The 25,522-nt window shown below is 44.4% G+C and overlaps 2 protein-coding genes across 3 annotated transcripts in view; both read right to left on the bottom strand.

The window, feature by feature from the left end:
* Positions 1 to 934, bottom strand: part of ANKRD23 (ankyrin repeat domain 23) — an 8,725-nt gene extending 7,791 nt beyond the window's left edge. The window contains exon 1 of the mRNA XM_036302245.1: positions 897 to 934. Coding sequence (XP_036158138.1) covers positions 897 to 923 — 27 coding nt within the window. The 5' untranslated portion in view covers positions 924 to 934. The remainder of the gene's footprint in view (positions 1 to 896) is intronic.
* The window catches only part of ANKRD39 (ankyrin repeat domain 39), a 25,867-nt gene extending 345 nt beyond the window's left edge, over positions 1 to 25,522 (bottom strand). The window contains exons 1-4 of one of the 2 annotated variants that reach the window (XM_036302248.1): positions 25,368 to 25,522; positions 22,096 to 22,199; positions 21,550 to 21,753; positions 5,175 to 5,353 (exon numbers count right to left, since the gene is read on the bottom strand). In XM_036302248.1, coding sequence (XP_036158141.1) covers positions 5,210 to 5,353; positions 21,550 to 21,753; positions 22,096 to 22,199; positions 25,368 to 25,455 — 540 coding nt within the window. In that variant the 5' untranslated portion in view covers positions 25,456 to 25,522 and the 3' untranslated portion in view covers positions 5,175 to 5,209. Of the gene's footprint in view, positions 1 to 4,949; positions 5,354 to 21,549; positions 21,754 to 22,095; positions 22,200 to 25,367 lie in introns of those variants that run through there. The other variant, XM_036302247.1, reaches the window with a different exon arrangement.

Genomic DNA, 25,522 nt, shown 5'->3' with positions numbered 1-25,522 from the left:
TGCTGGGCTTGTGTCCAGGGGAGCTGGAGCACATGACACCTCAGCTTCCCTTGCATTCCTACCAGATCACGCCATAACTGCCAGCCGACCCCGAGCTCAGGGCACAGGAGATGCCTCTGGGGGTGGGGGGTGGGGGTGGGGGGGAGCTTGAATTCCTGGGTTCCAGTCTTTGCTCCTCACAAAGCTGCTTCTTCATCAGTAAAAGGGTGTAGAACTAGCACTCAGCTCAGCTCTGCTGGGGCAGAGGCCCCACACAGTGCTCCGCCCTGCCCGCCTGGCCCACCCCAGGCATCAGGAGCTGGGCGCACCGAGGACCGAGCGTGTAGAGGGAGAGGCTGGAATGGCAGGACGGCCCGGCCTGGGGCTTCTGGGGCTTCCAGCCACAGGGAACTGTATTCCCTTTCAAAGCAAACGCTGGCCACCTAACATGTCTGGGGCCGCTGGGCACTGTGGTACCAAAGTGTGTCCTAAAGTGCCACTGGGCTGCCGTTTCTCACAGCCAGGGAACTAGAGAGCACCGTCCTCCCTCCCCACTGAGGCAGCCGGCCTCCGGCCCGTTTCCAGAGCAGTGGATGTCCGGCAGCTGAGCTCAACCACGACCCGGCTACAGTGGTGTTTTCCAAGACAACCTGCCATTTCCTGTTCCTCTTTAGCCATCACCATCCCTGTCCAGGGCAAAACTCACTCCCCTCTAGGATTTTCACGTCACTGCTTCCCTCTCTTGCTCTCTCACCACCCACAGGAGAACCAGCACACAGACCAGAGAACTGCCTGTTTCGGCTCTGAAAGCCCCATCCTCAGACACAGCAGCAGCTGCTGCCTCCACATTTTGCTGAGAAGGTCTGGGGGTACCCAGATGACTGGCTGCCCTCCTGCCCCTCTTCCCACGTCCTTACCAACTGCTGCACGCTGATGACATCCATGGTCCCCCCGCTCTCCAAACCCCCAGTGAGAAGAGATGAGCTGCCAGCCCTTTTATAGGCGAGCTGTCCCCTGGGGGCAGGCAGGGCAGGGCAGTGGCTTGCACCCGAGCCAGATGACTCTGTGGCTCTGTAATGCCCACCAAAATACCAGGGTGGGCCTGTAGCCGTGCAGGCAGGCAGGAGGAGCTGCTCTGAGCTGAGTCAGGTGCATCCTCGGATACCCACTGCCCTGCCCCTGTGCCACCCCCCTACCCACTCCGGAGCAATTCCACATAGACACGTGTCCTAGGTGCCTGGGCCACTGGCCCGGATTCAGGGGGAAAGAGCTCCCACTTTCCTAAGTCCAGACGCCACTTACAAAAAAGGGTCAAGTGTGAGCCCCCACACTGCTGTAGGCCTGGCCGCCTGAGACCCTGAAAGGCCCAGCCCTACTGCCCTTGCGAAAGGCCAGAGTCCTAGAGGGCCTGGGAACCCCCCTGGCACCAACAGGAAGAAATCAGGCAGCAAGGGGTCTCCCAGTGCCAAGGCTGCCGCCACTCTTGGTGGCTTCCTTCAAGGTGCCCTTACTTCTCCCTCTCCATCGGGGGCCAAGTCCAGCCTGTTGCCAGCACCTCAGCCCTGGGAGACCCAGGCCCCACATGCAGGTCCCTACCAGACGCTCTCCTGGAGTGGGACCTGGCTTTCCATGGGGAAGGCGAGACTGACATCGCTTCAGGTCCAAGTATATAACATTAACCGCTAATCCAGTCGCAAAGGAACCTGTCACCAGCCACAAAATCAAAGTTCCTAATAGTCCCTAAATGCCAGCATGCCCTTCAACCAGCCGGGCACAAAACTCTGCCTTGACCTTTGAGAGGAAACCTGATAGCCAGTAAATAAGACTCCAGAATGGGAGTAACATGAGCAGAGATGACCAAATGAGAGGGAGGGGGATTTCGGGTCAAGGACAGCCCAGGCACCTCAGGGCTGCCAAGGTCCTACCCATGGCTGGCTAGCTAATTTGTAAGTCCTTGATAGTTCTGAGACCAGATTTTTAAAAAAATAGTTACATCTCTTTTTAAAAAGTATGTTTTTATTGATTTTACAGAAAGCAAGGGGGAGGGATAGAGAGATAGAAACATCTATGAGAGAGGAATATCATTAATTAGCTGCCTCCTGCACGCCCCCACAGGGGATCGAGCCCGCAACCTGTGCATGTGCCCTGACCGGGAATCAAACCCTGACCTCCTGGTTCACGGGTGGATGCTCAACCACTGAGCCACACTGGCTGGGCTGAGACCAGATTTTTAAGAAAATCTGTAAGCTTCAGGGTGTTCTGTCAAAGGTGCTTTCTTGTCTTTCCTTATGAGGAGGGAAAGGGTTACCTAGACCTGAGTGAGGGTGGACAGACGAGAAAAAGTTAGACTTGAGCTCGGGGCTCCACTGCCAGCCACCTACTCACACTCCTCTCCCTCGATATTTCCGATGGGTTTCACCTGAAACTCAGCGGAAAACTAGTTTCTTCCACATGAAACTAACTGGCTTATTAAAAAAAAAATTACTCCTTGCCCTAACTGGTTTGGCCCAGTGGATAGAGCATCAGCCTGTGGACTCCAGGGTCCCAGGTTCGATTCCAGTCAAGGGCATGTACCTTGGTTGCGGGCACATACCCAGTAGGGGGTGTGCAGGAGGCAGCTGATTGATGTTTCTCTCTCATCAATTTTTCTAACTCTCTACCCCTCTCCCTTCCTCTCTGTAAAAAAACCAATAAAACATATATTTTTAAAAAATTACTCCTTGTAAAAAAATCCACACATAACAAATAAAGCTCAAAAAGCGCCCCTTACTAACCACAGTGGCCCTAGGGAACCATGGCCACCTGTTGCTATACTTGCTCTGACTTCGTTCCTGCAATTTTGTGCATGTACATACATGTTTCTACAGACATGTCTTAAGAGGCACATACTGTGATTACAACTCAGCACGTTCCCACTTTAGCATGCTCCATTCCACTGCATTGCACGCAAATGGCATGTGGACCAGAAGGTAACTATTCCCCATTGGGGAGCACCTGGGTTGTGTCTTTTTTTTCTTTTTTTAACATTACACCCCAGGCTCAAATGTGTGAATACCTCCGTAAATAGGCGTCTTTGTAGATTGACTATTCTTCTACGTAGCTACAGGGAAACCAAATTATTGGCCCATTTAACAAAATTTTTTAAAAATGTTTTTCTTGATTTCAGAGGACAGGAGAGGGAGAGAGCGAAACATCAATGATGAGAGAATCATTGATCAGTTGCCTCCTGCATGCCCCCTATTGACCCGGAAGCGAACCCTGATCTCCTGCTTCATGGGTCAATACTCAACCACTGAACCACACTGGCCAGGCTGTTCATTTAAATCAGTGATTCTCAACCTTCCTAATGCCGCGACCCTTTAATACAGTTCCTCATGTTGTGGTGACCCCAACCATAAAATTATTTTTGTTGGTACTTCATAACGGTAATTTTGCTGTTATGAATCGTAATGCAAATATCTGATATGCAGGATGTATTTTCATTGTTACAAATTGAACATAATTAAAGCATAGTGATTAATCACAAAAACAATATGTAATTATATATGTGTTTTCCCATGGTCTTAGTAGACCCCTGTGAAAGGGTCGTTCGACCCCCAAAGGGGTTGCGACCCACAGGTTGAGAACCGCTGATTTAAATTTTAATAGATATTGCCAAATTGCCATCTATAGTGGCTGTTATCAATCCATGAACAGATGCCAACAAAGTTAAGACAAATGACAGTATGAAAGGAAAAAATATATACATCCAAAACAGAGTCAATATCCAGAAGCCATAAACAACTCCTATCCTTTATCCTTTATAATAAAAGGCTAATATGCAAATCAACACAATGGCGGAATGACCGGTCGCTATGATGCACACTGACCACCAGGGGGCAGATGCTCAACACAGGAGCTGGGCTCACGGCTGGCAAGTGCAGTGGTGGTGGCAGGAGCCTCTCCTGCCTCCGCAGCAGTCGGACATCCCTCAAGGGCTCCCGGACCGTGAGAGGGTGCAGGCCGGGCTGAGGGACCCCCACCCCCAAGTGCACTAATTTTGTGCACCGGGCCTCTAGTGTGTGTGTGTGTGTGTGTGTGTGTGTGTGTGTGGAACAGCGGAACAACTGGAACAGCTGGAACAGCGGAACAAATGGTGGCTATGACGTGCACTGCAGCAGCCAACCGGCCTGATCTGGGCCCCGATCAGGCCTCCCCCCCTAGCCGGCCCAGCCCGCAATCGGCCAACACTCTGATTGGGGCCGGGGTCAGCCAGCCAACTGCCCATGGCCCCTCCCCTCTGCAGGCCTGATGGGCTCATCGGGGCAGGCTGGCCGGACCCCACCTGTGCACGAATTTGTGCACCAGGCCTCTAGTGAGTCAATAAAAACAAATTTTTTAATGGGCAAAGGATGTGGACAGGAAATTCACAGAAGACAGGTGTCAACCTCACTAGTAATCAACAATTCAAAATAATAGCAACAACACTTTTAAATCTATCAGATTATTGAGATGCATGAAATTATGGTATAAAAACGTGCTGATCAGATTTTGAGGAAGGGTGTGCTCTAATACACTGTTAGCAACATGCCAGGCACTCTCTCCAGTGCTCCCCATACATTCAAATACCAAATCCCCAGTGCCTTTGAGGCAGGTCCTAAAATCATCCTCATCTCACAGATGAAGAAGTGACATTTACCAAGATACCTCAGATCGCAAGAAGCTTTTGTTACATATTCTGTAGTTTCTTCTAATACTTACTTGCAAAGTTTTGTGGTTTTCAATTCAGGTCTTTTTATTTAAGTTTTTTGTTATTCATTGATTTTAGGAAGAGAGAAATGTTTATTGTTGTTCCACTTATTTATGCATTCATTGATTGATTCTTATATGTGCCCTGATGGGGAATTGAACCCACAACCTTGGAGTATCAAACCAACTGAGCTACCTCGCCACGTACAATTTAGGTACTTGAAATTTAATCTGGGCATGGGTGAGGTAAGGATATAACTTTATTTTTTCCAAATGAATAGATGTTTCCACATGAACTAATTTAGAATAGGGTCATCTGTCCAGGCTTAAGCACTTGCAGCCCCCCAAATCTACTCCGTCACTCCAGGGGCCAAAATCAGGCTCTTCCTGGGTCTTTGGGCCTCACTTTCCCACCCTGCAGCATGGATGCTGACCAAAACTGGGGCCTGGAGACCTGGTCTATGTACCCTTGCACGGCAGCCTGAGACAGAAGGGTGGTGATTCAACTGGCCAGCAGGTCCCGCAGTTCACTGTTGTGGGGCAGCAGGTCACATGCTAGTCGTGCCTTCCGATCTCGGACGGCCTTCAGGGCTGGGCTGTGTTGCAACAGAAGGGAGCAGATATCCACGTGACCATTCTCAGCAGCCTGTGGAGAGAACAGCCTGAATCAAAAGTCACACCTCACTGGGCCCTGCTCTTGCACTACTTCTGGGGGTCTCTTGGTCCTCGTGGAAATGGAGACACTGGATGTTTGGGTTGACTTCGCCTAACTCCGACCCACTCCCACGACAGGCACTCAGGTGGGCGGAGTGCTCTAGGGCCAGCCGGGCAGTTAGCTTGAGTTTTTGGTTCTCGTGGTCTGGCTCAGTGGCCATTCTTCCTTGTCCAGGCTGCACAATGAAGACAAGTACAGAACCCTAGGTCTCTAAGTGTCTTTTACAAACGTTCTGATCATCTAGAGGGTGCTGGGCACCATGAGCACAGAGACATCAGACATGGCCTCTGCCTCTTGGGGCTTGCAGATGAGCAGAGGAAAACGGGCCCAGGTCCCCAGCTTTTTCCTCTCCTCCTCTGAGACAGATGATCCCAATCTGGATGTCAATTTCTAATTTATTTCCAAAAAATAGCAGTTAAGTGATTTACATAAATTATCTTATTTCACTTCCACAGTAACTATCAGAAGTAGGAACTATCATTATTCCCATTTTATAAACGAAGAAACTGAGGCTTATAAAAGTCAAGTGACGCCGTGACCGGTTTGGCTCAGTGGATAGAGCGTCGGCCTGCGGACTGAAGGGTCCCAGGTTCGATTCCGGTCAGGGGCATGTACCTTGGTTGCGGGCACATCCCCAGTGGGGGGTGTGCAGGAGGCAGCTGATCGATGTTTCTCTCTCATCAATGTTTCTAGCTCTCTGTCCCTTTCCCTTCCTCTCTATAAAAAATAAAATATATTAAAAAAAAAAAAAGTTAAGTGACTTACCTAAGGTCACAGAGCTAACGTGGCAGCCTGGGGATTCTAAAGCAGGTCTGTCTGACCTCAAAGTTTGAACTCTTAACAACTGTCATACTACTATACTCCCTACTCCTCCCAACAGACAAACTGATGAAATACAGGGGCTTTTGAGAGGTATCAAAATTAGTATTAATAGCAACCATCATCTAAAATTTGAACCCAAATTTTTTAGCAGGTCCTTTTGATGATTATAGACCCAGGTTCTTAATTCTGTTGCCTCATTTCAGGCAGTGGTATGTTGTGAACAATTGTGAGATGCATTTCAAGTAATTTTTTTTAACAACAACAACAAAAAAGTACCAATGTTCGCAAGTAGTTTATTTTTTTAAAAAAGAAAGTGAGGTCCAAGATGGCGGTGGTGTAGGGGGACACTGCACTCACCCCTCCATGAGCCACTGAAATATATGCCCACCTGTAGAGAGAGCCATCCCTCCAAGAGACCACTGGGAGCGACTGAGCGCTTCTGCACAGTAAATGTCAGAGAGGAACTGTACAGGAAGGCTGGGGAACCGGGGGAGCCTCCAGGCCGGTGGGAATTCTCTGGTGCCACTGAACGCCCTTGCTTCTGTTTCCCTCCACCTCCACAGGGCAGGTCACAGCTCTATCCAGGGACTCTGACCTCCACGCAAGGTTACTGCAGTGCTTTTCCAGCCGTACCACCCAGAGCCCATTTCAGCTCTGAACGAAGGGAGAAAACAGGATCAATAGGGCATTACCACATGCAGCTGGCTCCAATGGCCTGCCAAACGACCCAGCACACAAAGCCACTAGGCCACTTTTTCTTTTTTAATTTATTTTTATTTTTATTTAGAGAGGAAGGGAGAGGGAGAGAGAGATAGAAACATCAATGATGAGAGAGAATCATTGATCAGCTGCCTCCTGCACGCCCCCCACTGGGAATCGAACCTGCAACCTCAGGCATGTGTCCTTGACCAGAATAGAACCTGGGACCCTTCAGTCCACAGCCCAAAACTCTATCCACTGAGTCAAACCAGCTAGGGCAACACAAGGCCACTTTTTCAAGACTGGAAAAGATAGCTATTTGTCTAGTTATATCAACTAGAATGTCAAACAAAATGAGAAAATGAAGGAATATCTCTCAAGGGAAGGAACAAGAAATATCCCCAGAAAATAATCTTATTGAAACAAAGAGAAGTAATTTATCCGATAAAGAATTCAAAGAGCCCTGACCAGTTTGGCTCAGTGGATAGAGCATTGGCCTGTGGACTGAAGGGTCCCAGGTTCGATTCTGGTCAAGGGCATGTACCTTGGTTGTGGGCACCTCCCCATAAGGGGGTGTGCAGGACACAGCTGATGGATGTTTCTCTCTCATCATCAATGTTTCTAACTCTCTATCCCTCTCCTTTCCTCTCTGAAATCAATAAAGATATATTTTTAAAAAATTCAAATAAATGGTCATAAGGATGCTCACCAAACTTCAGAGTAAAAAAGGGACTTAGAGAGAACTTCACCAAAGAGTTAGAAAGTATAATAAAGAACCAAGCAGACCTGAAAAATATGACGAGTGAAGTGAAAAAATACAATAGAAGGAATCAGCATCAGATTAGCTAAAACAGAAGAATGGATCAGCAACCTGGAAGCCAGACTAGTGGAAACCAATCAATCAGAACAGCAAAAATAAAAAAAAATAAAAATGAGGATAGTTTAAGGGGCCTCTGGGAAAACACCAAGCACACAAACATCACATTATAGGGATCCCAGAAGAGAAAGAAAGGAACAAATTTTCCTAACCTGGGAGAGGAAACATATCCAGGTTCAGAAAGCACAAAGAGTTTCAAACAAGATGAATCCAAAGAGACCCCACACCAAGACATATTGTAATTAAAAAGGCAAAAGTTCAAGAATTCAGTGGTGCAGGGGGACACTGAACTCACCCCTCCATGAGCACACTGAAATATATGCCCACACTGAAGTTAAGAGGCAAGCTTAAGTGCAGCAAGAGGCAAATAAGTTGCATACAAGGGAAAACCTATAAGGCTATCCACTGATTTCTCAGCAGAAACTGTACAGGCCAGAAGGGAGCAGTAGGACATATTTAAAGTGCTAAAAGAAAAGAACCTACAACCTAGAATACTTTACTGGGCAAGATTGTTATTCAGAATTGAAGGAAAGATAAAGAATTTTCTGGAAAAGCAAAAACTTAAGGAGTTCATCATCACTAAACCAGCTTTACAAGAAATGGTAAAGGGTATTCTTTAAGCAGAAAAGAAGAGGCCATAATCAGAAACAAGGAAATATGAGAAAGGAAAATAACCTACAGATAAAGGCAAATATTTAATAAACACAGCAAATCAGCCATTTAAAAAGCTACTATGATAGACAAAAGACAAAAGTACCAAACACAATAAAAACTACAACAAGTAGTTAGGAGACACACAAAACAAAGTTTTATTAACAACAAAAAAAGAAAACAAACAAACAAAAAATATCTAAAGTATGACCTCAAAAACCCTCGTTGGTTTGGCTCAGTGGACAGAGTGTCAGCCTGCGGACTGGTTCGATTCTAGTCAAAGGCACATGCCCGGGTTGCGGGCTCGATCACCAGAAAGGGGTGTGCAGGAGGCAGCCGATCAATGTTTCTCTCTCATCATTGATGTTTCTATCTCTCTCTCCCTCTCCCTTCCTCTCTAAAATCAGTTAAAAATTTTTTTTAAATTAAAAAAAGATAAATGAAGTGTGACCTCATAACATAAAGACGGGAGGGAGGGGAAGCAAAAATGTAGTCCTTTTAGAATATGAGAACTTACATGACTAGCAGCTTAAAATAAACAGCTATAAATATAGAATGATACACATAAACCTCATGGTAGCCACAAACCAAAAACCTACAAACGATACAGAAAAAAATAGAGAAAGGAACCCAAACAGAAGAATAAAGAAAACCATCAAACCATACGGAAAGAGATAAAAAGAAGAAAGGAATAGAGAGGAACTACAAAAACAACCAAAATAACAACAAACTGCAATAAGTACATACTTATCAATATGACTTTAAGGCAGCCGTGGGCAAACTATGGCCTGCGGGCCTGATCCAGCCCGTTTGAAATGAATAAAACTAAAAAAAAAAGACCATACCCTTTTATGTAATGATGTTTACTTTGAATTTATATTAGTTCACACAAACACTCCATCCATGCTTTTGTTCCGGCCCTCCGGTCCAGTTTAAGAACCCATTGTGGCCCTCGAGTCAAAAAGTTTGCCCAGCCCTGCTTTAAGGGCATTAAATGTTCAATAAATATACAAAGGATGGCTGAATGGATTAAAATCATGCCCTATCTATATGCTGCTTGAAAGAGACTCACTTGAAATTGACAAGCACATACAGACTAAAAGTGAAGGGATGGAAGAAGATATTTCATACAAATAGAAATGAAAAGAAAACTGGGGTAGCAATGCTCGTATCAGACTAAATAGACTTTAAAACAAAGAATGTAAAAAAAGACAAAGAAGGACACTATATAATTATAAAGGGGCCAATCAAGAAGAGGATATAACAGATTCTGAAGATGGCGGCGATATAGGCAGATGCATCCCAGGTCGTGTCCCGGAGCAAATGGAGTGAGCAGCTGAAACTAATAACACCCACCCCGAATTGGCAAAATTGCTCAGCTGGTGAGACCGTTTGCAGCCGGGAAGGGCAGAACTCCCCTGGAAAGGTAAAAAAAAAACCCAGGGATTTGGGCAGGAAAGTCTGCCAGACCTCTGAGCCCAGAGGGTCGGAGGGAGACCGCGTGGCAGACAGCCGCGTCCCTTGGGACAGGCATAGCCCCTGACTGGGGAAAGGAGATCCGCGGGATTCCTGGCGCCGCCGGGGGAATTGCGAGCTGGGTTCTGTGATCACGGAGGACTGAGACTAAAGGGGGCAGCCTGAAGAGCTGACCAGACCATGCAGTGCCGGTAAGAGAAGAGCTTACAGAAACCAAGCCTTCCCCGTTTCCACGGCCAGCGTTTGTTTGTTTGTTTTCACTGAATCCTGTTCATTAAGATATTTCGGATACAGACACTCACCTGTGCTGAAGAGAGGGAGAGGGTGCGGAGGAGTGGAATCTGGGGAGAGACTGAGGAGAGAAGGGGGGCCGGGAGAGGTGGCAGCAAATTGAGCGCTGAGACACCCCTGAGCCCAGGACTGGGGCAGCCATTCTCTCCGGAGAGTGAGACTCCTCCCCCCAGCCCCCAGGCAAGGAGCACAGCCACACCCAGATTCCACCCTGAACGAGATCAAGGATTAAAATATTCTGATCAGTCCCTGGGAGTTAACAGGGTCTGGCCTATAGAGGGATTTTCAGTCCCAGCAACAACACAGAGTGGGTAACTATTAGGGAACCAGCTCAGGATAGCTGACCTCTCCAAATCAGTTTTAAATGCGATAGAGAAGCCGTATAGCCTCAGAGGCCAACCCCAGAACACTGCCACCCGGAGGCTGAGCCACAAACTGTCTCTTTGCTAAACACAAAATAAGGCAGTCTGGGAAACAAATACGACCTGCTTTAAAATAAGGACTGTGGTTTACAACACAGAGGAACAGTGTATCGCAGGGAAACTCAACACTCTCCTGAATACCGGGCAGGACTAAAGGCGAGCCAGACTGAAGAATAGAAGAACCGAAGGACCTTCACTACTGCAAATTTTTTTTTTCTTTTTTCACCTTTTAACTAAGAAACCATTTTTTTTTCTTTCTTTCTTTTTTTTCTTCTTTTTCCATCACCTGATTTTACCCTTTAATTACTACCTTCTTATTTTTAACCAGTATTATTACTGCTACAATTTTACCGTTTTTTAAAGTGCCATTTTATTTTTTCTTTATTTATTTTGGGATTAGTGTCCTCCATTCTATTTTCATCGTTATATTATTAGTTGTTTCTAGTTTGCATCCATCTCCAGGGAGCTGCTGCTGGAATTTGTTGGGATTAGTGGCGGTTCTATAGGAGTATTCTCCGCATATAAAAAGTCTCTTCCCCTCTTCCACTTCATTCTCTCTTTTCGCTTTTTTTTTTTTCTTTTCCTTTCTTGCTTTTATTTTCCCCCCTCCTTTTTCCCAATTTCATTTTTGCACTCCTTTTTTTGGTCCCTACTTTTCTTTTCTTTTTTCTCTTTTATCTTTTTCTCTTCCTTCTTCCTTATCCCCTAATTCTCTTAATTCGGGTGGTCACCTTTATTTGGGGTTATTAATATCGTGAATATATTTGTGTTTAGTGCCTGGTACGTGGTGCCTTGTTGTGTTGTATTTTGTGCCTTTAAATCAACGCAGCAGATCCAAGCAACAGCAGCCTCCTGAGCACCACACCCCCTGCTGAGGAACAGCAGCTGTACGTGAAGCCTCCCCCCACCAGCCAGAAGAGCCACCACAGCTGTGAACAGCACCCACCAGAGGAGCTGCTGCCAAATGAGGAGCAGCTGCTACCGCAACCGCCCGAAGAACAACCACAGACCAAGGAGTCACTGCCACCCAGGGAGCAGCACTGAATGACTCAATGTCTAGATATGTCAGTGAGATCAAACATGGGTAGACAAAGAAACCCCCAAAAGAAAGAGAAGGAGGACTCTCCAGAAAAGCAGCTAAGTAATACAGAGGCATGCAACATGACAGAAAAAGAATTCAGAATAAGGGTCCTAGAGTGCATAAACCGGATGGAGGAAAAAATCAACAACTTCTACAAGAAGCAAGAAGAAACAGATGAAAAAGTCAACTACCTATGCAAGAAGCAAGAAGAAACAGATGAAAAAATCAATAACATATGGAAGAAGCTAGAAGAAACAGATGAAAAAATCAACAACTTAAGTAAGACCCAAGAAGAAATGAAGAGTGATATAGCTGCAATAAAAAACACCATTGAAAGTATCAACAGTAGACTAGGAGAAGCGGAGGACCGAATTAGTGAATTAGAAGACAAGGAAGCAAAATACACCCAAAATGTACTGCAATTGGAGAAAAAAATGAAAAGACAGGAGGAGAGCCTAAGGGAGCTTTGGGACAACATGAAACGAAACAACATACGAATAATAGGGGTGCCAGAACAACAGAAGGATGAACAAGGATTAGAAAACCTATTAGAAGAAATAATATCAGAAAACTTCCCTGAGGTGGGGAAGAAAAAAGTCACACAAGCCCAGAAAGTCCCAAACAAGGTGAACCCAAAAAGACCCACACCAAGACACATCATAATTACCATGGCAAATGTTCAGGACAAAGAGAGAATCTTACAGGCTGCAAGAGAGAGACGGAAAGTTACATACAAGGGATCTCTCATTAGATTATCAAATGATTTCTCAACAGAAACACATCAGGCCAGAAAAGAATGGACGGAAATTTACAAAGTGATGCAAAGCAAAGGACTGAATCCAAGAATACTCTATCCAGCAAGGCTATCATTCAAACTTGAAGGGGAAATAAGAAGCTTCACAGACAAAAAAAAGGCTAAGGGAGTTTATCATGACCAAGCCAGCATTGCAACGAATGCTAAAGGGACTGGTATAAAAAGAAGAAATAAAAAGCTCAGAAAGAAAACAGCCACACAAAAAAAGAAATGGCTACAAACAAGTACCTCTCAATAATAACTTTAAACGTAAACGGACTAAATGCTCCAACCAAAAGACATCAAGTGGCTGAATGGATAAAAAAACATGACCCATACAGCTGCTGTCTACAAGAAACCCACCTCATTAGAAGGGACTCACACAGAAAGTGAAAGGATGGAAAAATATCTTTCAGGCAAATGGAAAGGAAAAGAAAGCTGGGGTAGCAATACTTATATCGGACAAAATAGACCTCAAAGTGAAGCCATAACAAGAGATAAGGAAGGCCACTTCATAATACTAAAGGGATCAATACAACAAGATATAACCTGGTAAACATATATGCACCCAATGCAGGAGCACCCAAATTCATAAAAAAACTCCTGGAAGATATCAAAGGAGAGATCGACAACAATACAATCATAGTAGGGGACTTTAATACACCACTGAGAGCACTGGATAAGTCCTCTAGACAAACAATCAGCAAAGATACAGCAATCCTAAATGACTCACTAGATCAGATGGACTTAATAGACATCTTCAGAACACTTCACCCCAAAGCCAGGGAATATACATTCTACTCATGTGCTCATAAGACATATGCAAAAATAGACCATATATTGGGTCACAAGCAAAGTATCCCCAAATTCAAGAAGATTGAAATCATAAAAAGCATCTTCGCAGACCACGATGGCATAATATTAGAAATAAACTACAATAAAAACAACCCAAAATACTCAAACACCTGGAAGCTGAATAGCATGCTATTAAATATTGATTGGGTTACCAATGAGATCAAAGAAGAAATTCGAAACATCCTGGAAACTAATGACAATGAAAATACAACAATCCAAAACCTATGGGACACAATGAAAGCAGTCCTGAGAGGGAAGTTTATAGCTCTACAGGCCTATCTCAAAAAACAAGAAAAAATGGTAGTAAATCATCTAACTCTACAACTCAAAGAATTAGAAAGAGAGCAACAAGAAAACCCCAGAGTGAGCAGAAGGAAGGAGATTATAAAGATTAGAGCAGAAATAAATGACATAGAGACCAAAGAAACAATACAGAAAATCAATGAAACCAAGAGCTGGTTCTTTGAAAGGATAAACAAGATTGACAAACCTCTAGCCAGACTCACCAAGAAGCAAAGAGAGAGGACCCAAATAAACAAAATCAGAAATGATAGAGGCGAAATAACAACAGACCCCACAGAAATACAAATGATTGTTAAAAAATACTATGGACAGCTCTACTCCAACAAACTAGACAACCTGGAGGAAAGGGACAAATTCCTAGAAAAATACAACATTCCAAAACTCAATCAGGAAGAATCTAAAAATCTCAACAGGCCAATAACTATGGAAGAAATTGAAGCAGTCATCAAAAAGCTTCCAGCAAACAAAAGCCCAGGACCAGACGGCTTCACAGGGGAGTTTTATCAAACATTCAAGGAAGAACTAAAACCTATCCTCCTCAGACTACTACAAAAAATTCAAGAGGAAGGAACACTTCCAAGCTCATTCTATGAAGCCAGCATCACCCTAATACCAAAACCAGGTAAAGACAACACAATGAAAGAGAATTACAGGCCAATATTCCTCATGAACATAGATGCCAAAATCCTCAAGAAAATCTTAGCAAATTGGATCCAGCAGTACATCAGAAAGATCATACACCATGACCAAGTAGGATTTATCCCAGGAATGCAAGGATGGTACAATATCCACAAATCAATAAACGTGATACATCACATAAACAAAGTGAAAGAAAAAAACCACATGGTCATATCAATTGATGCAGAAAAAGCATTTGACAAAATTCAACACCCATTTTTGATAAAAACTCTCAGTAAGGCGGGAGTAGAAGGATCATACCTCAACATAATAAAAGCCATATATGACAGGCCCACAGCCAACATCATACTCAATGGACAAAAACTAACACCATTTCCCCTAAGAACAGGAACAAGACAGGGATGCCCCCTCTCACCACTCCTGTTCAACATAGTACTGGAATTGTTAGCCATTGCAATTAGGCAAGAAGAAGAAATAAAAGGCATCCAAATTGGAAAAGAGGAAGTAAAACTGTCCTTATTTGTAGACGACATGATATTATACATAGAAAACCCTAGAGACTCCATCAAAAAGCTACTAGACTTAATACATGAATTTGGCAATGTAGCAGGATACAAAATTAACCCCAAGAAATCGGAGGCATTTCTATACACCAATAGTGAACTTTCAGAAAGAGAGATTATAAAAACAATCCCATTTACCATCGCACCAAAAAAATTATGCTACCTAGGAATAAACTTAACTAAAGAGGTAAAAGACCTCTACTCAGAAAACTACAGGACATTGAAAAAAGATATAGAGGAAGACATAAACAGATGGAAGAACATACCGTGTTCATGGATTGGTAGAATCAACATCATTAAAATGTCCATACTACCCAAAGCAATCTATATATTCAACGCACTTGCCATTAAAATACCAACGGCATACCTCATAGATCTAGAACGAACTCTCCAAAAATTCATCTGGAATAAAAAAAGACTCTGAAAAAAAAAAAAAAAAAAAAAAGACTCCGAATAGCTGCAGCAATCCTAAAAAAGAACAAAGTAGGTGGGATCTCAATACCAGATATCAAGATGTATTACAAAGCCACTGTTCTCAAAACTGCCTGGTACTGGCACAAGAATAGGCATATAGATCAATGGAATAGAATAGAGAGCCCAGAAATCGGCCCGAACCAATATGCTCAATTAATATTTGACAAAGGAGGCAAGAACATACAATGGAGCCAAGATAGTCTCTTCAATAAATGGTGTTGGGAAAATTGGACAGATATATGCAAGAAAATGAAACTAGACCACCAACTTACACAATACACAAAAATAAACTCAAAATGGATAAAGGACTTAAATGTACGACAGGAAACCATAAAAATTCTAGAAGAATCCAAAGGCAACAAAATCTCAGACATATGCCAAAGCAATTTCTTCACTGATACAGCTCCTAGGGCACTTGAAACTAAAGAGAAAAATGAACAAATGGGACTACATCAAAATAAAAAGCTTCTGCACAGCAAAAGAAACCATCAACAAAACAACGAGAAAACCCACTGTGTGGGAAAACATATTTGCCAATGTCATATCTGATAAGGGCCTAATCTCCAAAATTTATAGGGAACTCATACAACTTAACAAAAGGAAGATAAACAATCCAATCAAAAAATGGGCAAAGGACCTAAATAGACACCTTTCAAAAGATGACATTCAGAAAGCCAAGAGACATATGAAAACATGCTCAAAGTCACTAATCATCCGAGAGATGCAAATTAAAACAATGACGTACCATCTCACACCTGTCAGACTGGCTATCATCAACAAATCAACAAACGACAAGTGCTGGAGAGGATGTGGAGAAAAAGGAACACTTGTGCACTGCTGGTGGGAATGCAGACTGGTGCAGCCACTATGGAAGACAGTACGGAGTTTCCTCAAAAAACTGAAAATGGAACTCCCATGTGATCCCTCTTCTAGGAATATATCCCAAGAAACCAGAAACACCAATCAGAAAGGATATATGCACCCCTATGTTCATAGCAGCACAATTCACCATAGCTAAGATCTGGAAACAGCCTAAGTGCCCATCAGTAGATGAATGGATTAGAAAACTGTGGTACATCTACACGATGGAATACTATGCTGCTCTAAAAAGGAAGGAACTCTTACCACTTGCAACGTCATGGATGGAACTGGAGAGCATTATGCTAAGTGAAATAAGCCAGTCAATGAAGGAAAAATACCACATGATCTCACTCATTCATGGATAATAGAGACCATTATAAACTTTTGAACAATAATAGATACAGAGGCAGAGCTGCCTCAAACAGATTGTCAAACTGCAGCGGGAAGGCCGGGGAGGGTTTGGGGATAGGAGGTAGGGGGGTAAGAGATCAACCAAAGGACTTGTATGCATGCATATAAGCATAACCAATGGACATAAGACACTGGGGGATAGGGGAGACTAGGGGACTGTCTAGGGCGGGGGGGAAAAATGGACACATATGTAATACCCTTTGTATTACTTTCAGCAATATAAAAAAAAAAAAAAAAGAAGAAGAGGATATAACAATCATAAGTATATACACACCCAACATAGGAGCACCTAACTATATAAAGTAATTATTAATGAACATAAAGGTAGAAATCTACAGTAATCCTCCTGTATAATGAAAGGCTACTATGCAAATCGATTGAACGGTGGAACGACCAGTCACTATGACGCGCAGGAGCTGCCCCCTTGTGGTCAGTGTGCTCCCACGGGGTGGGGGGGGGAGGGAGCACCGTTCAGCCAGAAGCAGGGCTCAGTTGGACATTCCCGAGGGCTCCAGGACTGCAAGAGGGCACAGGCTGGGCTGAGGAACGCCACCTGAGTGCATGAATTTTGTGCACCGGGCCTCTAGTACAATAGTAGGGGATTTTTAAATATCTATCTATCTATTTTAATCCTCACCCAAGGACATGCTTAGAGAAAGGAACAGAGAGAGACAGAGAGAGAAACATCGATAGGTTGACTTCCGTATGTGCCCCAACTGGAGATTGAACCTGAAACACAGGTATGTGCCCTGACCGGGAATTGAACTGGCAACCTTTTGGTGCACAGGATGATGCTCAACCAACTGAACCACTCTGGCTAGGCAAAAACTGACAAATTTTTAGCTAAACTCACAGGAGAGAGCCCAAATAAATAACATTAAAAATGAAAGAAGAGCCGAAATCGGTTTGGCTCAGTGGATAGAGCGTCAGCCTGCGGACTGAAGGGTCTCGGGTTCGATTCCAGTCAAGGGCATGTACCTGGGTTGCGGGCACATCCCCAGTGGGAGATGTGCAGGAGGCGGCTGATCGATGTTTCTTTCTCATCGATGTTTCTAACTCTCTATCTCTCTCCCTTCCTCTCTGTAAAAAATCAATAAAATATATTTTAAAAAAAAAAATGAAAGAAGAGACATTATAACTGAATTTGTAATGATTACAAACAAATTTGTAATGACACAAAGCATCATTAAAGGATACTATGGCCAAAACCGGTTTGGCTCAGTGGACAGAGTGTCGGCCTGCGGACTGAAAGGTCCCAGGTTCGATTCCGGTCAAGGGCATGTACCTGGGTTGTGGGCACATCCTCAGTAGGAGATGTGCAGGAGTCAGCTGATCGATGTTTCTCTCTCATCGATGTTTCTAACTCTCTATCTCTCTCCCTTCCTCTCTGTAAAAAATCAATAAAATATATATATATATATAAAAAGATAAAGGATACTATGAACAATTATATGCCAACAAACTGAACAACCTAGAAGAAATGGTTAATTTTCTAGAAGCATATAACCTTCCAAGACTGAACTAGAAAGAAATAGAAAATCTAAACACACTGATCACTAACAATAAAAATGAAAAAACTCCCAACAAACAAAAGTCCAAGATCAGGTGGTTTTACAGAAGAATACTTATCCTTCTTAAATTATTCCAAAGAATAGAAGAAGGAGGAATGCTTCCAAACTCATTCTACAAAGCCAGTATTAACCTAAAACCAAAATGAGACAAAAACATTACACACACAAAAAAAGTTACAGGCCAATATCCTTAATAACATAGATGCAAAAATCCTCAACAAAATATCAGCAAAAAATTTTCAGTAATACATTAAAAAGAGCATACATTATGATCAAGTGGTACTTATTTCTAGGATGCAAGGTTGGTTCAATATCCACAAACCAATGAACTTGATATACAACATAAAATTAAGAATAAAAATCATATGATCATATTAGTAAATGCAGACAAGGCATGTGACAAAAGACAACATCCATTTATGATAAACTCTCAGCAAACTGGGGACAGAGGAAAAATACCTCAACCTAATAAGGGCCACACATAACAAACCCACAGCTAACATCACACTCAATGATGAAAAGCTGAAAGCTTTTTCTTTAAGATCTTGAACAAGAATGTCCACTTACACCACTTATATTCAACACAGTATTGGAAGTTCTAGTCAAAGCACTCAGACAAGAAAAAGAAATGAAAAGCATCCAAATTGTAGAGGAAAAAGTAAAACTGTCATTATTTGCAGATGACATGACATTATATATGGAGAGCCCTAAGGATTCCACCAAAAAACTATTAGAACTAAAGTCAGTAAAGTAGCAGGATACAAAATTAATATTCAAAAATTAGTTGCACTTTTATACACCAATAATAATCAGAAAAAAAGAAAGAAAACAATTGCTTCAAAAAGAATAACATATATAGGAATAAATTTAACCAAGAAGGTAAAAGACTTATACTTGGAAAACTATAAGACATTGAAGAAAGACATTGAAGAAGATACAAATAAATGGAAGCATACACCATGTTCATGGATAGGAAGTATTAATATTAAAATGTGCATACTAGCCCTAGCCGGTTTGGCTTAGTGGATAGAGCGTCGGCCTGCAGACTCAAGGGTCCCAGGTTCGATTCCGGTCAAGGGCATGTACCTTGGTTGCGGGGACATCCCCAGTGGGGAGTGTGCAGGAGGCAGCTGATTGATGTCTCTCTCTCATCGATGTTTCTAACTCTCTGTCCCTCTCCTTTCCTCTCTGTAAAAAAATCAATAAAATATATTTTTTTTAAAAACTGTGCATACTAAATAAATAAATAAATGTGTATACTACCCAAAGCAATCTACAGTTTCAATGCAATCCCTATCAAAATACCAATAGCTTTTTTCATAGACCTAGAATACATAATCCTAAAATTTATATGGAATCACAAAAGACCCGAACAGCCACAGCAATCTTGAGAAAGAACTTTATCTCTGCAGACATAACATGTCAAGGCTGCTGCGCCCATGCAAGCACCTGTCAGGTCCCTCTCCTGGAGTCCAGCAGCTTGCTGTGAATTCGTCAACCCTGAGGTCTCTGTTACCAGAGGGGGCAACAGAGTTGGAACACTGATTCCCAGAGGCTTTCTCCTGGAAATAATGATCCATGTGTCTTGTCTTCTATGCATGAGGGGGTGGAATATAGTCTGTGATTGGAGATCCCCTTTGGAGGGACATATCTCTAATATGAAACAATTCAATCATTATGTTGTACACTTGAAACTAATATAATATTGTATATCAACTATAATTAAAACTAATTTTTTTCCATACCCGGTTTGGCTCAGTGGATAGAACGTTGGTCCAATGACTAAAGGGTCCTGGGTTCGATTCCAATCAAGGGCACGTACCTCAGTTGCAGGCTCGATCCCCGGCCCTGGTCGGGAGCATGTGCAAGAGGCAACCAATCGATATGTCTCTCTCACATCAATATTTCTCTCTCTGTGTCTCTCCCTAGGAACTAATGGGAAATTATCCTTGGGCGAGGATTAACAAAAAACAACAACAACAACAAAAACACCCTAATTTTTTTTTTAATATATTTTATTGATTTTTCACAGAGAGGAAGGGAGAGGGATAGAGAGTTGGCCCTTGGTTCCTTGGGTCGATGCTCAACCACTGAGCCACACTGACCGGGCTTAAATTTTTCTATCTTAATATTCACAGCCACAAATGTGTTTCACAAGCTACAATTCAAAAATATTATTTTGCTCCTGGTTGTATAAATAAATAAGTAAAAAAAAAAAAAAAAGATAAACTGGAGAGGTAGGCAGAGGCTAACCTCAAGCCTGGTAAACCATATTCAGGATTTTATTTTTTTTAGTATATTTTATTGATTTTTTACAGAGAGAAAGGGAGAGGGATAGAGAGTTAGAAACATTGATGAGAGAGAAACATTGATCAGCTGCCTCCTGCACACCCCCTACTGGGGATGTGCCCACAACCAAGGTACATGCCCTTGACTGGAATCGAACCTGGGACCCTTCAGTCCGCAGGCCGACACTCTATCCACTGAGCCAAACCGGTGAGGGCCATATTCAGGACTTTAAAAAGCTTGGAAAGAGTCTAAGTTTGGCATGATCCAAACTGCTTTTTAAAACCATCACTCCGGCCCTAGCTGGTTTGGCTCAGTGGATAGAGCATCGGCTTGCGGACTGAAAGGTCCCAGGTCAATTCCGGCCAAGGGCATGTACCTTGGATGCGGGCACATCTCTAATGGGAGGTGTGCAGGAGGCAGCTGATTGATGTTTCTCTCTCATCGATGTTTCCTGCTCTCTATCCCTCTCCTTTCCTCTCTGTGAAAAATCAATAAAATATATTTTTTTAAAAACTCCATCACTCTGGAGGAAAATCAAGTGAGGACAAGACAGAAATAAATGTACACATATCCAATAAACCACTTCTCAAAGACGCATAAGAAATGGGTAAAAATGTATGCCTTAAGGGAGGGACCTAGAAGAGGGACTAGGGGCCAGGGATTGAAGGGAAACTCATTTTCACAGTATACCATCTTGTACTCCTCAAACTGTCTACCACGTGTAGGTATTTCTAGTCTGAATTGTACAGGGACAGGTGAGTATAGGTGCAAGTTACAGGAAAAAATTATGTAGAAAAGCATTCATGACATATCACTAAAGGAAGGAAAAATTAAATGATACTACATTTAATTCTAATTTACATGCACCGGAAAAATGCTGGAAAATTACACAATAATCCTAAAGTGATGAGAAGTGAGCACTGCAATTACAAATGCTTTTATTTTCTACTTTATGCTTTCCCGTTTTCCCCATGTTTCCTACAGTGAACATGTTCTATACCTTTTATAATGACAAAGAACAAGGTTTTGAAGGGTTTGAGGGGGCATACCTTATGTAGACTGGTCATGCCATCATCATCTACTAGCCTGGGGTTGGACCCATGGGAGAGTAGAAGCCGTGCAATCTCCGTGTGCCCACAGTAGCTGGCCCGGTGCAGAGCGGTGGCACCCCCACGTGTCTGGGCGTCACACTTGGCCCCACTTTCCAGCAGGAACTGGCATACTTCGTAGTGTCCATTGCGGCTGGCATAGTGCTGCAGGGAACAGAGACCGAGGCTGGACAGCAGAACCAGGCAGGCGACAGGGGAAGGGGAGGGGAAAGCACTGGTCCTAGAGCAGACGCCTGGCTCCATCAGCTGTGTGACGGGCAACTGCCTTCATGTCTGGCATCAGTTTCCTCAATCATTTCTACCTCACGGGACTGTTATGAAAATGAAATCCAATAACTGATGTACAGCACACTTATTTTAAAAATCCAGGTTCACATGACACTTAAAAGAGAAACCCTGCTGGGAGAGAAGAATGGGAGGGAGGAGACAAGGTAAACCTCAATCCCCCTCAGGGAGCAGGCTGACCCCAAGCTCCTCCCAGCTCACCAGAGCGGTGTAGCCTGCCAAGTCGGGCTGACTAGGGTCCACTGCCTTCTGGATTAAATACTTCACTCGACCCAGGTCTCCATTCAGGGCTGCTGACCAGATTCCTAAGGAAAGACAACCAAAGTACCAAAGTACTGAACGATGCTGACCGAGGACATTTAATATTTCCTTCACCCCTTGACCTCCATTTTCTCTCCATCCATAAAATTGGTAAGAAATGGGTGTTGGATTAATATTCATTCAACAAATATTAACCAAGCACCTCCTCTGTGCCAAGGATTGCCCTAGGTGCTGGTGACATAGTAGTGAACCAGACAATGAGCTTGCCTGACCAGAGCAGGGGGATGGGACAGACACAGAAATCCCTTCTCCCCACTTCAAATGTTGAGTAATGTTTAAAATGGTTGAATGCACAAACTCAAAAGCAAGAAAAGAACATTGCCAGGTGCCAGAACAAGGAGGAAACCGCAGCCACAGTGGTGAGCAAGCACTGGGTCTGCAGGATTCAAAGAGTCCACACAACTAGACACACACCTCAGGGGCTTGGCTCCAATGCCTGAGCAGGGTCTGGAGCAAAGGGAACTAGAGAAGCTCTGTGCACAAAGCCAGGAGGCGGCACACCATGGATGAACTGGGACTGAAAAATCTCTCTTGCCCTGGGTAGCGGCAGGAAGCCAGCCACCATGCCCAGGCCCGTCACTCATTCAACAAATATTCACTGAATACTTACTATATATCTGGCACTGTTCTGGGTACTAAGGGTCAGCTGAGAATAAAAGACCTCCTCCCAAATGTTGGTCTTATGGAGCTTATATTCTAATTAAGAGAATTAGAATGAGATAGACAAGGAGAAAAAACATACATGAAGTAAGTCAGGTGGTGCTAAATGCTGTGAGGAAAAATAAAGCAGAGAAGGGGTATAGGCAGTGGTCAGGGATGGCACCTCTGATAAGGTGACATCTGAACAGAAACCTAAAGGAAATGAGAAATAGCATCATCTGAATAGGTGTGGGGAGAAGATAGCAATGCAGAAGAAACTTAAAAAATCGGAGGTCCTGACCTATGCCACTTGGAGGTGTGGGACCTATATCTACCTACATTACCTTAAAGAGCAAACCCCCAAGCTAAGAATCTGGCATAAAAACTGATCCAGACAAGTGAACCCTATAAAGGCCAGTCAGAGGCAACTTTTTAAAATGACCCTTAAGGTCCAGCCGGCATGGCTCAGTGGTTGAGCGTCACAGTTTGATTCCTGGTCAGGGCACATGCCCACGTTGCAGGCTCCATCCCCAGAAGGGGGCATGCAGAGGGCAGCTGATCAAGGATGCTTTCATCATTGATGTTTCTATCTCTCTCCTTCTCCCTTCCTCTGAAATCAATAAAAATATATTTAAAAATAATAAAATGATCCATAAGGATGCTTCTATTAGCCTCAAAGCTATGTGTGACAATCTCTTACAAAAGAGGACCCCCTGGCCGGTGTAGCTCAGTGGTTGAGCATGGACCCATAATTAGATTCCCACAGGGAACATGCTAGATCCCCAGGGCATGCAGGAGGCAGCCAATCAAGGATTCTCTCTCATCATTGATGTTTGTCTCCCTCCCTCCCTCTCTCTACAACAGAAAAATAGTGTGAAAAATAAAAGAATAATATTTCCAAAGGATTGGGTGGGAGGGGGAAATAACTGTCAACCTAGAATTTTATACCAGCTAAGCTACTGTGTGTGTGTGTGTGTGTGTGCGTGTGTGTGTGTGTCAGTGACGCATGCTCAGTGAAAAAACTATTAAAGGATATACTTCAGGCCTGGCCTGATGGCTCAGTGGTTGAGCATCAACTTATGAACCAGGAGGTCACAGTTTAATTCCTGGTCGGGGCACATGCCCTGGTTGTGAGCTCAATCCCCAGTAAGGGACTTGCAGGAGGCAGCCGATCAAACGATTCTCTTTCATCATTGATGTTTCTCTCTTTCTCTCCCTCTCCCTTCCTCTCTGAAGTCAATAAATATATATATTTTTTAAAGAGATATACTTCAGGAAAAATAAAAATGAACCAGAAAGAAAATATGAAAAAAATCCACACAACAAAAAAGATAAGGATCTTTTCCATGTGTGCAACGTAGATAATGGACAAGCAAACAAAACACAGGCACACCTCCTTTTATTGCACGTCACCTTACTGTGCCTCATGGATGTTGTGTATTTCACAAACTGAAGGCAAGATGTTCCACCAGCAAAAGCATTAGAGCTGCTTTACTGCGACGCCTACTCCCTTTTGACGGCGGTCTGAGTCCAACCTGCAATACTCCACGCTGTGTCTGTGGCGTCAGACTGTAAAAACTGCTCTGATGAAAGCAAGGTCCTCTCTCAGAGCCTGGAGGGCGGCGGCCCTGCTTCGCACGGGTCAGGTTTCCAGCAGCAGCAGCAGCAGCAGCAGCGGCCCACCCGGCAGGTGTGGGGGGAGCGCGATGGGTCCGCACCTACAGCGCCCGGGGCCCCTGGGCTGTAACGACTCAGTGTGTCCCAGTGGTTCTCAACCTTCCTCATGCCGCGACCCTTTAATACAGCTCCTCATGTTGTGGTGACCCCCAACCATACAATTATTGTCGTTGCTACTTCATAACTGTAATGTTGCTGCTGTTATGAATCGTAATGTAAATATCTGATATGCAGGATGTATTGGCATTGTTACAAGTTGAACGTAATTAAAGCATAGTGATTAATCACAAAAACAATGTGTAATTATGTATGTTTTCCGATGGTCTTAGTCGACCCCTGTGAAAGGGTCGTGGCGACCCACAGGTTGAGAACCGCTGGTAGACGGTGCCAAAGCCCTAAGGCGCCCTAAGGCGCGGAGCTGTGGCAGCTGCGAACGGCTGGTTCTCACCGCCCGGGACCCGCGGCGGCCGGAGCGGGAGGAAAGAGCGGGTGGGGAAGCGTTATCCTCGGCCCCGCGGAGGGAGTCGGCGGCCCCGGGGACCACCTGGGCCGGCTGGGCGCACAGTGCGGCCGCCCCGGCTCAGAAACGTCAGCCCCGCACAGCGCGGCCGCCAGCTCCGCAGCTGCAGCCCCCGGTGGGCGCCCATCCCCAGCCGCCCCGCTCCGACACCCGAGCGGCCGGAGTCCCCACGGCACACGGGCCCAGCTTCCCTCTCGTCCCGGTCGGCGATTCCAGTGGCCGAGCTCGCGCCAGGCCCCGGAGGGATCTCGGCGACCTAGGACCGGCGCCCCCGCCCGCCCCCTCGGGCCGCCCCTGGCCCCCGCGGCCGCCTCACCCCTCTCAAAATCCATCTCGTCCAGCGTCTGCCGCGCGCCGGGGTGGGTGCAGCAGGCGCCGTCAGCGCAGGGCCCGGGCGCCGCCATGCCGGCCTCGGCGCCGCCCGGCCACCTGGCCAGTCGGCGTCTGCCGCCGCGCGGACCAATCAGGCGC

The sequence above is a fragment of the Myotis myotis genome, unplaced genomic scaffold, assembly GCF_014108235.1.
Source record: "Myotis myotis isolate mMyoMyo1 unplaced genomic scaffold, mMyoMyo1.p scaffold_m19_p_30, whole genome shotgun sequence".
Lineage (NCBI taxonomy): Eukaryota > Metazoa > Chordata > Mammalia > Chiroptera > Vespertilionidae > Myotis > Myotis myotis.
Note: the sequence above shows the minus strand (reverse complement) of the source record. Positions and strands in the feature narration are given on the sequence as shown.